Source organism: Bombina bombina, chromosome 2 (genome assembly GCF_027579735.1).
Source record: "Bombina bombina isolate aBomBom1 chromosome 2, aBomBom1.pri, whole genome shotgun sequence".
Classification (NCBI taxonomy): Eukaryota; Metazoa; Chordata; class Amphibia; order Anura; family Bombinatoridae; genus Bombina; species Bombina bombina.
In genome coordinates this window covers 748,194,897-748,208,209 of record NC_069500.1, presented here as the reverse complement: position 1 = coordinate 748,208,209, position 13,313 = coordinate 748,194,897, and the positions used below count along the sequence as shown (strand labels likewise).

The following is a 13,313-nucleotide window of genomic DNA, read 5'->3' as shown; positions in this document are numbered from 1 at the left end:
TTTTATTGGACTAACTATACATTTATAAGATGACCAGCTTTCGGAAGAATGTCTTTCTTTTTCAAGTCTGAAGCAATACTGATCAATTCTGTCTGAGGAAAGTAAATTATTAACACCAGTTATCACTTAGTTATTAACACCACTAGCTTTATAAAAGACACCACTCATTTTCTAAACAAAATCAGCCAGAAAACAGAATTGCCAGAGGATATTATACTTGTGACAATGGATGTGGAATCCCTGTACAGCAATATTCCACATAAAGATGGTATTGATGCCTGCTTAAACTTTCTTTCCTCAGACAGCTCTAACCATATAGTGCTTCTACAGTCAGTAAACTTACAGAATTTATACTCACCCACAATTATTTCATCTTCAATAACTCCATCTATTTACGAACCCATGGGAACAGCCATGGGCACCAAAATGGCACCACAGTATGCAAACCTCTTCATGGCTGATTTAGAAAAGAGATTCCTAGCTCTTCACCCTCACAAACCCTTCAAATACTTTCGCTACATAGATAATATTTTCATCATATGGACAGAAGGAGAAAAAAACCTAGAACATTTTCATAAATTATTGAATCTATTTCATGCATCAATCAAGCTTAAAATGGACTTTTCTAGAGACTTTGTCAGCTTCCTGGAACAGGAACACGGCCCTTCAAGTGTGACAGATAGTAGCATTGCTTCTGACATGGACTTGAGTGAAGAAAGCAGGCAGCAAAACTTGTCAACGCTGATTACCTATGGAGCTGTTAATATGAGTTGGGATAGTTTCGTAGAAAGACTCTCCCTGCATCTCCGGACTCTAACTTTCATCCATGCTCTCACTGAGAGGCTTACAGGAATACTTAAAACTCCAGTCCCATCTTGAAGAGTACTACCGTGTTAGAAGATTACCAAAATCTTCTAACACTTCTCTCCCAACCTCCTATGACGAAAGGCAAAGAATGACTGGGGTTATGAGGAAGTGGGGGAGGTATTTAAGCCTTTGGTTGGGGTGTTTTTGCCTCCTCCTGGTGGCCAGGTTCAGTATTTCCCACAAGTAAGGAATGCAGCTGTGGACTCTTCCCATATTAAGATGGAAAAGAGGCACTTTTTAACCTAAGTTGTATTTGCTTAACACTGAAGGAGAGAAAGGTGTGATCCTCCATCGGACTCCACTAAAGAACAGTCTCTGCCTTCTAAATAACTCCCTTAGGAGCTACAAACCATCAGCTGGTCTTGCTTTGCTTGCGACCATGCAAGACACATCATTACCATTATTTGATGGATCTAACCAATAGGCCTTCCTAAGGATTATCTGGACTGGGAGTCTTGGCTAGCGGTGATCAGTGAGCTGGACCACTGTTTTAGTTCCAGTCTGCTACAATAGCACCATTGGGGTGTCCCTCTTTCCTTTTTATATATAAAATCATGTGTGTGTGTATGTATATATATATATATATATATATATCTCCGGGAAAGAAGCGCACTCCACAGGTCTTGTGTGCGATACAAGACCTGTGGAGTGCGCTTCTTTCCCGGAGATATCTTATTCTTTTGCTGCACCCTGGGCTGCTGACATTACATTTTCTGGAGTGCACACTGTCTGGAAGTATATATATATATATATATATATATATATATATATATATTTATATATATAGAGGTACGTTGATTGGAGTAGCCATGTTAGTCCAGAGATTTAGATATCAAAATAACAAGAGTATTGCATTGAGCAATGATACTTTTTTTATTGCACTAACTATACATTTATAAGTTGACAAGCTTTTGGAAGAGTTCCTTTCTTTATCAAGTCTAAAGCAATACTGACCAATTCAATGGAATTTACAGATTGTATCTTAAAACACAGAATAGCTAAGAAGACAGTGCAGGGAGAGGAGGAGGTGTCGTAAAAATCATGAGGGGGGCTTAGGTAACAGGCAGACAGTGTCCAGTGTAGGATAATAACTTTATATAACTTTATGTCAGTATATGCTCTATGTAAAGCTATATATTTCCCCTGTCTGTTCTCCTACACTGGACACTGTCTGCCTGTTACCGAAGCCCCCCTCATGATTTTTACGACACCTCCTCCTCTCCCTGCACTGTCTTCTTAGCTATTCTGTGTTTTAAGATACAATCTGTAAATTCCATTGAATTGGTCAGTATTGCTTTAGATTTGATAAAGGAAGGAACTCTTCCGAAAGCTTGTCAACTTATAAATGTATAGTTAGTCCAATAAAAAAAGTATCATTGCTCAATGCAATACTCTTGTTATTTTGATATCTATATATAGGTATAAATATATATTTGTGCAAAATTCCATCATATATATATATATATATATATATATATTTAAAAGTTTCTTTAAGAATAAATAGAAAATATTCAGCTATGTGCACAACATTGGATTATGAAATATGCAATATTATCTTCTTATGTTGCGCTTTTAAATAACCGCAATTGTGTTTGGGCAACTTGTGGGTGTTAGTTTTTTTTTTGGATGCATTGAAGTCTATGGGGGAATGCAATATTGCGTTTGCGACTTCTTAAAGTCTCCTTGTTACCAATATTGCGTTTCAGCTTGTAATCCAAGCTTCAATCTCTGAGCTCAAAAAAACGTACTTCTAGCGTTTTTACCTTAAGCGCAAAATACCGCTCCACTCATAATCTGGTCCCATATGCATTAACTAAAGCATATACTTCCTTGCCAATAAAATTAAAAATGAAGTTGCTTACATTTTTTTAGTTTAACTTGGTTTGGACTCAAACCAATAATTCCACTCTGAAAGAAATCCAGTTTAGCTGAAGGGGGAGGAGGGTTTTATGAATCAAAAGTCAGGTATGCACCGTAATTCTGTTTAATATTATTGTTAATTAAAAAAATCCCTCCTAATGTTTTACTTAACTCTGCTATCTCCTCCTATTGCCCAATATATCCATAGAATCACACCTCTTATTACAACATATAAAATCCCAAAAGCTCACATTACTGCTTGGCATAACCCTATATAACTCCTACTACTGTTCTTCATATAACTAACGATATTACTTCATTGACCTGCATTGACTTACACCATTTCGCATATTAACCCCTTAAGACAAGGCTCGACAAACCCAGGAACCATGGATACACTGACTCCTAGAATTTTACCCCTGGCTCCTAACTTGTTGAGTTATTCTCCATATATCTATATACAGATACCACTATATATCTCCAAAAAATATCTATGGCCCCTAAATATTCTTACTGGCTCCTAAATTGTAAACAGATTTGTCGCATTATCTTCTTCTCCCCTTAGATTTCAAAGGGGCGCGCTGTTAAAAAAAACCCCTGATATTTATTGCTTGTGCGCTAACCCAACACCGCGTTAGACCAAAGGTAGTTATGCATATTTTACATTCCAATGTTCTTCACGTAGAAGAAATGTTCTTTTAATTTTTAAATATATATTTATATATACAGTATATTTTTATATATATATATATATATATATATAGCACAATCCAAATTACAGTGTTGCCCTCCTGAGGTCGTCTGCCTGGGTGCAAAAATATGAAAAATACTCCTCCTAATAAATGCACTCACAGGAGTTTTAGAAGTGAACAAAGCTTGTTTTTATTGGAATGTTTTCGGGGAGAAGTTCCCCTTCATCAGCATAGTATGCTGATGAAGGGGAACTTCTCCCCGAAAACGTTCCAATAAAAACAAGCTTTGTTCACTTCTAAAACTCCTGTGAGTGCATTTATTAGGAAGAGTATATATATATATATATATATATATATATATATTTATGATTAATTTTTTTTTACATATATATCTATAGGAATATGTACAAAAAATAAATATATATATATATATATATATATATACATATATATATATATATATATATTTAGAAATACATTGGAATGTAAAATATTTATAGTAAAAACACAGTAAAACCTATTCAAAATATTAAAATTGAATAAAAATTATTTTTTATATTTAAATGTATTTCTTGGAAAGGGCTCCAAAGTGTATAAATAAATAAATATATATATATATGTGTGTGTGTACATATGTATTTATATGTGTTAAATACACGTGCGTATATATATATATATATCTATCTATCTATCTATCTATCTATCTATATATATATATATATATATATATATACACACACACACATTATAGCTCTTTCCATTCAAACACCTTGTCATAAATCATATATCTTTTAACCATTGTAAAATTTACATTGTAATTTATTTATGTTGTACTTGGTGCAACTTTTTATTTTTGTTAACCCTTACACTTTACTCTAGGGGCTCCATTTATGAATGAACGAATGCTGCTAGATGGCAGCGCTAGCACTAGATGGCACTAGAATGCTGCTAGATGGCAGCGCTAGCACTAGATGGCACTAGAATGCTGCTAGATGGCAGCGCTAGCACTAGATGGCACTAGAATGCTGCTAGATGGCAGCGCTAGCACTAGATGGCACTAGAATGCTGCTAGATGGCAGCGCTAGCACTAGATGGCACTAGAATGCTGCTAGATGGCAGCGCTAGCACTAGATGGAACTAGAATGCTGCTAGATGGCAGCGCTAGCACTAGATGGCACTAGAATGCTGCTAGATGGCAGCGCTAGCACTAGATGGCACTAGAATGCTGCTAGATGGCAGCGCAGGCACTAGATGGCACTAGAATGCTGCTAGATGGCAGCGCTAGCACTAGATGGCACTAGAATGCTGCTAGATGGCAGCGCTAGCACTAGATGGCACTAGAATGCTGCTAGATGGCAGCGCTAGCACTAGATGACACTAGAATGCTGCTAGATGGCAGGGCTAGCACTAGATGGCACTAGAATGCTGCTAGATGGCAGCGCTAGCACTAGATGGCACTAGAATGCTGCTAGATGGCAGCGCTAGCACTAGATGGCACTAGAATGCTGCTAGATGGCAGCGCTAGCACTAGATGGCACTAGAATGCTGCTAGATGGCAGCGCTAGCACTAGATGGCACTAGAATGCTGCTAGATGGTAGCGCTAGCACTAGATGGCACTAGAATGCTGCTAGATGGCAGAAATAGCACTAGATGGCACTAGAATGCTGCTAGATGGCAGAAATAGCACTAGATGGCACTAGAATGCTGCTAGATGGCAGAAATAGCACTAGATGGCACTAGAATGCTGCTAGATGGCAGAAATAGCACTAGATGGCACTAGAATGCTGCTAGATGGCAGAAATAGCACTAGATGGCACTAGAATGCTGCTAGATGGCAGAAATAGCACTAGATGGCACTAGAATGCTGCTAGATGGCAGAAATAGCACTAGATGGCACTAGAATGCTAGCACTAGATGGCAGCGCTATTTCCTGCCATGTAGTGCTCCAGATGCCTACCTAGGTATCTCTTCAACATAGAATACCATCGGAACAAAGCAAAAGTAATAACAGAAGCAAATGATAAACTTTTACAAAATTCTATGTTCTGTCTGAATCACAAACAACATTTTTTGAGGGTTTCATGTCCCTTTAAGTAATTTCTTCTACGTTTATTGTGACAATATATTTATTAAAATAACACATTAAAGATGCTCAGAAAACTTGACACTGGATAAACCTGTTCAGACCAAATAGCTACAAATAATACAAAAAACTCTTCACAGATTTTCTTTAAACATTTAAATACATCTGTTTACCTTGAGTATAGAACAAATGTACAGTATATGCATCCATGTTACAGATTTTTCTTTATTTTAAAGGCATAGTAAACCCCAAATTTTTCTTTTATGATTCAGATAGAACATACAATTTTAAACAACTTTCCAATTTACTTCTAGTATCAAATTTGCTTCATTCTTTTGTTATCCATTGCTGAAGGAACAGCATTGCACTGCTGACAGGAAGCTGAACACATCTAGTTAGCCAATCACAAGAGAAAAATGTGTGCAGGCACCAATTAGCAGCAGCTCCCACTAGTGTATGATATGTGCGTATTTATTTTTAACAAGGAATACTAAGAGAACGAAGCACATTTGAAAATAGAAGTGAATTTAAAAGTGTCTTAAAATTACATACTCTATCTGAATCATGCAACTTTAATTTTGACTTTCCTATCCCTTTAAGCACTGCAATGTTGTGTGTGTGGCAGCTATCCCTTTAAAAACCTTACATGTGTCTCTTTTTCATTTATTGTTGGTTAGTAATGCATTCAGTAGCCACAGAAACAAATTATATATGTTTATATATTTTTGTAATTTTTGGGGGGGATAAAAGATGTCTGCCATTATATCCTATATGTGCTTTTCTGTAATTGCAGCTTTGCTTTCAGTCTTGAAAGGGTTTTTGTTGTACAATTGTGCACCTGGTTTAATTGCAATAAAAAAAAAAAAAAGAGAATTCAGCAACTTTTTACCATTTTTTGAAGAATTCCTCTTTCATCGAGATTTTTCTATGCAATATTAACAGACCCAATAAATAAAAACTAAAATGCGGCAACCTTTGCAGCATGGGTGCCTACTTTTGGTTCATATTCTCATAATCTAACTGTATCCAATGTGTATTGTGCCATTTAGCTGAGTCGAGCTATGTTACTCAACTAATTAATTATATCTATGTGGTTAGCCTATGTGGGGATGCAACTCTGCCAGCGGCCGGGGTGGAGGAGCATATATCATACGCCTGGAGCAACTACAGGGGAGAAATCATTTTACATGGTATCTTTATTACTTTAAAACATCATACCCTAACTTATTTTTTGCCAGATATTACTTAGACGTCTCAGAGGGTTTTGTATGGTGTAAGGGTTTATTCAGGGTTGCAGGAGTTTATTACATAATGAATCCAATCTCCTAGCTTCATAATACACTCATTCAGGGGAACATTCTTTAGCACAGGGCATTATGTCTATACTATTTTTTAATGTTAGATCCTTAGGTCCCTAGTTAGAAAAACTGGATTGCCGATTTTGGAATCATACTAAGCTCATCTGGCTTCACCTAGTAGATTTGCATATTACAAGTTATTTATCTAAACTCAAATGATGCAGAATTTAGCAGCCGGGGGATGTGTTGATTTACTATGAGAGAATTTATCCTTTACTATCATCTATCATCCCTCTGTACTCTTATCGGGATACATTCTAAGGTAACCATATCTGTTGCTTTCGCCTGCTGTTTTATCATCCCAATGTATGCCTTTCGACTTGTTTAGGGTAATTCTATCTCCTGTCCCACTATTCATTTCATAGCCATCCATCACTGATTGTAAATAATGCTAGTGTGTTTTCCAATGGAGCCCTATACCGTGTCATCAGTTTATATAATCCATGTTTTTGGTAGCCCTACATAATATGAGATCCAATATTAATTGACTAATGTATACTGTGTAATCTGTTTATATATATATATATATATAATGTAGTTTTTTTTCCCTCTAGCTCAAATTCATAACCATTATATATCACTATATTCCATCATCATTCACCCAATATGGTGAATATTTTAGTGGTATTAATCCACTACTTTGCACCTACATATACAAGGCTATAAAAATGTGTTACCTCTCAGTGATGAGTCTGTTAAAGCTTACAGGGGCAATTTTAAAGTATTACTCTAATAGACAGCAATTCATGTTTCAGAGGTACTAAGCTTGAGCTATTTTATTTATTAAAAAGAGGTATCAAATTATTATTGTTGCATTTTAAGTTTGACACGGTTAATAGAGGTAATGTGTTTTGCTATACTACATAAGATTCTTATATGTTGTCTGCAGTTTTTTCAAATAGGTAATTGTGTTTGGCACTAATGTGTTTTATGCTTGACATGGTCGTTTGGAACATTTTCTATTTGCATTCTATAAATGTGACAATGCAAAATGTATGTTATTTTCCAAATTACCTCAATAAAAAACTTTGATTTAAAAAAAAAAAAAACTAAAATGCAAAAAAACAACAACACATTTTCGATATCCTTTACTAAATATAGAATGAATTTGTTGCCATTAAATGAAATCTGTCATTCAACAAATTGTGGATTCAGAGAAAGCAGATTTTTGTTTAAAGTGAAGATAAACTTTGATGAATGAAAGCCCTGTTTTTAAAAATACTATTAAAAACAGGGGCACTTTCATTCTTCAAAGTTTAGAAAGCAGCTGTTTTGTTTAAAAACTTACCTCTCTCCTCTTCACAGCCGGAGCAGCTTCCCCCACCCGGAGAGCCTCTCTTCACACGTCAGCAATGACTAATCCGGCTTCCTCCAATCACGGCTTTTCCCCCAGGAGAGTCATTGCCTGAGGCCATGCCTTGATTGGAGGAAGTCAGATTAGTCATTGCTGACGTGTGAAGAGAGGATCTCCGGGTGGGGGAAGCTGCTCCGGCTGTGAAAAGAAGAGAGGTAGTTTTTAAACAAAACGGCTGCTTTCTAAATTTTGATGAATGAAAGTGTCCCTGTTTTTAATAGTATTTTTAAAAAACGGGATTTCATTCATCAAAGTTTACCTTCACTTTAATGGATATCTTCCTCTGTGGGAATGTATATGTGCATATGTGTATGTGTGCTTGTATATATACGTGTATGTATGTGTGTTTATACTGAATGTGGATGTGTGTGTGTGTATGTGTGCATGTGTATATGTGTATGTATGAGTGTGTATATGTGGGAAGGGGCATAATAATATTTACATTTCTGGCTTTCTACATTTTTGTACTGGCTCCTAGTCCTAGAGTCATTAGGGTATATTTATCATAGTGCGAGCGGACATGATGCGATGTAGCATATCATGTCTTCTGCACATCGATAAATGCCGACAGCAAATGCTGTCAGCATTTATCATTGCACCAGCAGTTTTTGTGAACTGCTGGTGCAATGCCGCCCCCTGCAGATTCAGAGCCGATCGGCCGCTAGCACGGGTGTCAATCAACCCGATCGTATTCGATCGAGTTGATTTCTGTCCGTGGCCTCAGAGCAGGCGGACAAGTTATGGAGCAGCGGTCTTTAGACCGCTGCTTCATAACTTCTGTTTCCGGCGAGCCTGAAGGCTCGACAGAAATAAGGGGCATCAAGCTTCATACGGAGCTTGATAAATCAGCCCCTTAGAAATCAATTGAGTAAAATAATTTTATTTATGTATATATTGCTTTTCCTTCATTGTGGGTAAGGTTTTCCCTTTAGATTAAGGAAGGAGCAATATGGGATTACTCCTTCAGTCGTAATCTTTCCCTTTATTGCCTCCTATTGCTCCATATAATCCTTTCCCAATAACTCCTATCACATTCTTCCTATAATCTTCTATTAAATATTACTGCTGTAACTCCTAGACCCATTATACATTTAGGAGCTCTTACCTCGACATGGTTGACAGTTGACTAGACCTAGGAAGCCTAACAAACTGATCTTGTTCATGGGGTCGGTGACATTTGACCAAGCAGTGTCCAGGTGTCCATTTCCACAGCATTCATCCCACGTCACAGCACTCAGTAGCATCAGGCTGCAGGTGGATCCAGTGCCCTGTAGGAGCCAGCATGTGCCACCTGGGGATGCATGATGAATGTTTGTCATAGGACTAGACCTCATAACCATATATATGTGATTGTCTAATTATTGTAATGCTTTAAGTTCTGCATGTACTATACTTGTATATCTTAATTATGTGCAATCATATTCTGAGAGGGTGAGAGGATAGTGCATAATATGTGTTCAAGTATTTTGGGATGTTCTACTTGTAATGCTGTGTGTATTACAGATGCTCATTGAGTGTGCGTGTGTGTGTATATATATAGATATATATGTGTGTGTGTATGTGTGTATATATGTGTGTGTGTATATGTGTGTGTGTGTGTGTGTGTGTGTATGTGTGTGTGTATATATATAGATATATATGTGTGTATATATGTGTGTGTATATGTGTGTGTGTGTTTGTGTATGTGTGTGTGTATGTGTGTATATATGTGTGTGTATATATGTGTGTGTGTTTGTGTATGTGTGTGTGTATGTGCAAAAGATAGAAGTATTTCAGGGCATGGGTATATAAGGCAGACACATTTATAGTTTGTGTGTGTGACACAGAGGCTCAGTTTGTAAGGGCTATACGTAGTGTGTATACATTACATGGCCCCAGGCTATGTTCTCTGCTCTGGGAAGTATAGGCTGCATGTGTGTGCCAAAATGTAATATTATTTATGCAATCTGGATTGTATGTCTGGTGTTTTATGTGTCTGGGTGGCAGACGCTACTGAGTGTTACAGTGTGTGTTTAAATGGCACAGACTTATTTTCAACCAGGGGCTTTTAGTTACTGCTGGACTCCAGGTAAACATTTCAGACAATTAATTTCCCAACTGTTCCTCACACTTCCCAATCCTTTTCACATTTTATATTCATGCACCTATTTTGACTAAATATATACAGTGGGCTTTTAGAGGGCATTCTACAGATGTGTCCCAGGAACCAGCTGAACCCTGCATCTCTGGTAAATACACCCTTATAAAGAATACTTGCTATTTGTATGTTAATGTAGCATTATGTGTGCATATATGTATCAGTGTTTTTGTGAAAGCAATGTGTAGCTGAATGTGTGCATTTATGGAACAAGAGAAAAGCTGTGTGTTATATGCAGAGATCCCTGCCAGTGGGTGCAACAAACATAGTGCCCAGCCTATGTTTATGTTCATGAGCAAATCTAATGTGTAGAGCTCTTCTTGGCATGACACTGAAGTATTTGTCCATGTATTTGCTTGTGTGGTGTGGAACACTATAGCCTCAATTATAAAATCTGCCTGTAAAGTGTAGGTTTGCATATGCAATGTAGTTGGATATGAATTCCAGGTATATATGTGAGAAAATTAGGTATAGATATCTAAGTGAGTTTATTTGTATTTTTTGGAACATTATACTGTATATAACCTATTTATGAAGTATATCTATATTTGAATTGTATCTCATAATCATAGTGCAATGGTTTGTGCGTGTGTATTTTGTGTAATTTAATGGGAATGCGTTTGGTAAGGGTGTGTGTTATAGGGGAATATGCCTGCAACGCATGGGTGTGTGTATATGTGTGTAGCTACATATAGTGTGTGTTTTATATATGTATGAATGAGTGTTTGAGATTTTAATGCACACTGTGTGAAATGGTCATTTCATGCTGCATGTAAAGTATTGCCAATAGGAATCTATATGTGTAGGAAGAACGAGGGAAGTACGCGTGTATAGGGGTCCTGTGACTCACCTGGCGGCATAATGTCCCCATCTGATATAGGATGACACTGGGTAGCAGTGAGGAGCAGCACGGAGAGCAGCAGAAAGAGCAGCATGGTGCAGGAACTTCCCAGCTTCTGTATGTCCCGGGACCCTGTGAGAGGGCTGTGTCTGCCTGCCTGAGTGCAAGTGAGTGTCTTCGTGCCTGAGAGGTGTCTGTGAAGTGTGTCTGAGAGGTGTCTGTCGTCTATGTTTTTGTGTGTACAAAAATGTGTCTGTCCCTCCCCCGTTTGTCTCTCTCACTTCTCTCTCTCTGCCTCCCTGTCTCTCCCTCTCTGTGCCTCTCAGTATTTCTGTCTGTACCCTCTGTCTAGTCTATGTATCTCTCCCCCAATCAGTGCCCCTATGTCTGCCCCTGTGTCTAAGTGCTGTCTGTGCCTGTCTAAGAATTGTGTGTACAAATCTCCATGTCCCCCTCCTCTTTTCTCTGCCCCCTCCTTCCCCTCTCCCCCTTTCTTTCCCTCTCTCTGGGTGACAGTCTGTGTGTCCCTATATGTTGTTATCCCTTTAATTTACTTGGTTAGTGTTGCTTCGCATGTCTGTCCTGCCCTGTCTGGATGTGTGAGCAGGTTGAGATATCTGTCTGTCTGGAAATGTCTCTATACTCTGATATGTGTCTGTCTGACTCTGTTTGCTCTGGTATGTGAGAGTGTTTCTGTAACTTTATCTGGCTGTTTGTTTTAGGAAATGAGTGTGCATTATTGTGAGTGTGAGTGGGTGTGTCAGTGTGTATACGTGTGTGTGTTTCTGCCTGTTGCTGTAACCTTGTGGATCTTTTGAAATTCTTCCCATCTGTCTGGTTCTTGACTCATAAACTCCAGGACTTGGTGGAGACAGTATCTCTCTTTTCTCCCAATCTTGCTTTTTGGTCAGGTATGTAGGTTCAATGTTACATTTAGCTATGTGATGATGCTGTCTATGCTGGCATGCACTGTGTGGCCTCATTGACATAATGATGTATATGTAGCACATGTGCATATATACCTTAGTTATTTTTTGTTTACAAGATTTGACATACCTATACATAAAGTTAATGTAAAGTTAATTGAAAACAATCTGCTAACTTGATGTTCAACAGTAATGGTACTTTCACATATTTTGGAGTCAATACCTGTCTGCCATAGATGCTGTGAATATGCTTATTTGATGTGATTCAGCTTTATTGGCATTGCATGGTAAGCCATATCACATGCCAGTTTGATATATATATATATATATATATACACATATATATTATATATATATATATATATATATATATATATATATATATGTGTGTGTGTGTGTGTGAGTTTGCTCATGTTACTGTCTGTCTGCTAAGACTAAAACATTTTCCAGGCATTCAGTTTCCATGTCTTCTTATGTTTCTGTGTCTGCCCCTGAGTTCAGATTGGTCTCTCTTTCTGTTTAGTACTTTGTCTACACCTTTGTAAGCGTATACAACCCATTTGTTATTTAAAAAAAAAAAAAGACCCCTGGATTTCCTGTTTTGGAATTATGTCTTGCATTTTATCTATTTTCCTATCTAAAGACGTTTGAAAGCTGGCCCTGTATCCATTTTTCTGCAAATGTGGATGCAGACACATAAAAAAAATAAAAAAAAACATTTTTAGAAAAAAAAAAGCTTATCAGCCTGCAGTAATACTTTAGTTCTCAGTAAGATTTTTTTTTAGGAGACAGGGAGGGAGTTGAAGAATATACACATCAACTGCTTACATTATATTTAGAATCAAAGACTATAATTTTAGGAATCCAGAAAACCAGGGTTATTTTTTTTCTACTCCTAACATAAAAGGGTATTTATCTTGTTGATCTCCCAGTATCTATTTCATAAGGGCTTGTTTTACTTGATTAGTTCACTTTTCATTGAGTGAAGGGTTATTATTTCTATGCATAGATCTTTTGCCTGTGCAGGAGTTATGTATTATATAATCAGAAAATAAAATATTTGTTTTTCATATTTCTGCTCTGTCTGTTCAGTTTGCGCAACCAGGAGGATCATGTCTGGTTTGTTTTGATTGGTATATGGGGAAGTGTGTGGAGACTACTGAGAAGACAGATAAAGTGTTAGGGTGTGAGGTC

General features: G+C 37.3%; 1 protein-coding gene across 1 annotated transcript in view; it reads right to left on the bottom strand.

Annotated features, from left to right (window-relative positions):
- Window positions 1-11,602, bottom strand: part of FSTL3 (follistatin like 3) — a 145,032-nt gene extending 133,430 nt beyond the window's left edge. Inside the window, exons 1-2 of the mRNA XM_053702840.1 lie at window positions 11,203-11,602; window positions 9,321-9,506 (exon numbers count right to left, since the gene is read on the bottom strand). Coding sequence (XP_053558815.1) covers window positions 9,321-9,506; window positions 11,203-11,287 — 271 coding nt within the window. The 5' untranslated portion in view covers window positions 11,288-11,602. The remainder of the gene's footprint in view (window positions 1-9,320; window positions 9,507-11,202) is intronic.
- Window positions 11,603-13,313: the final 1,711 nt, after the last annotated feature.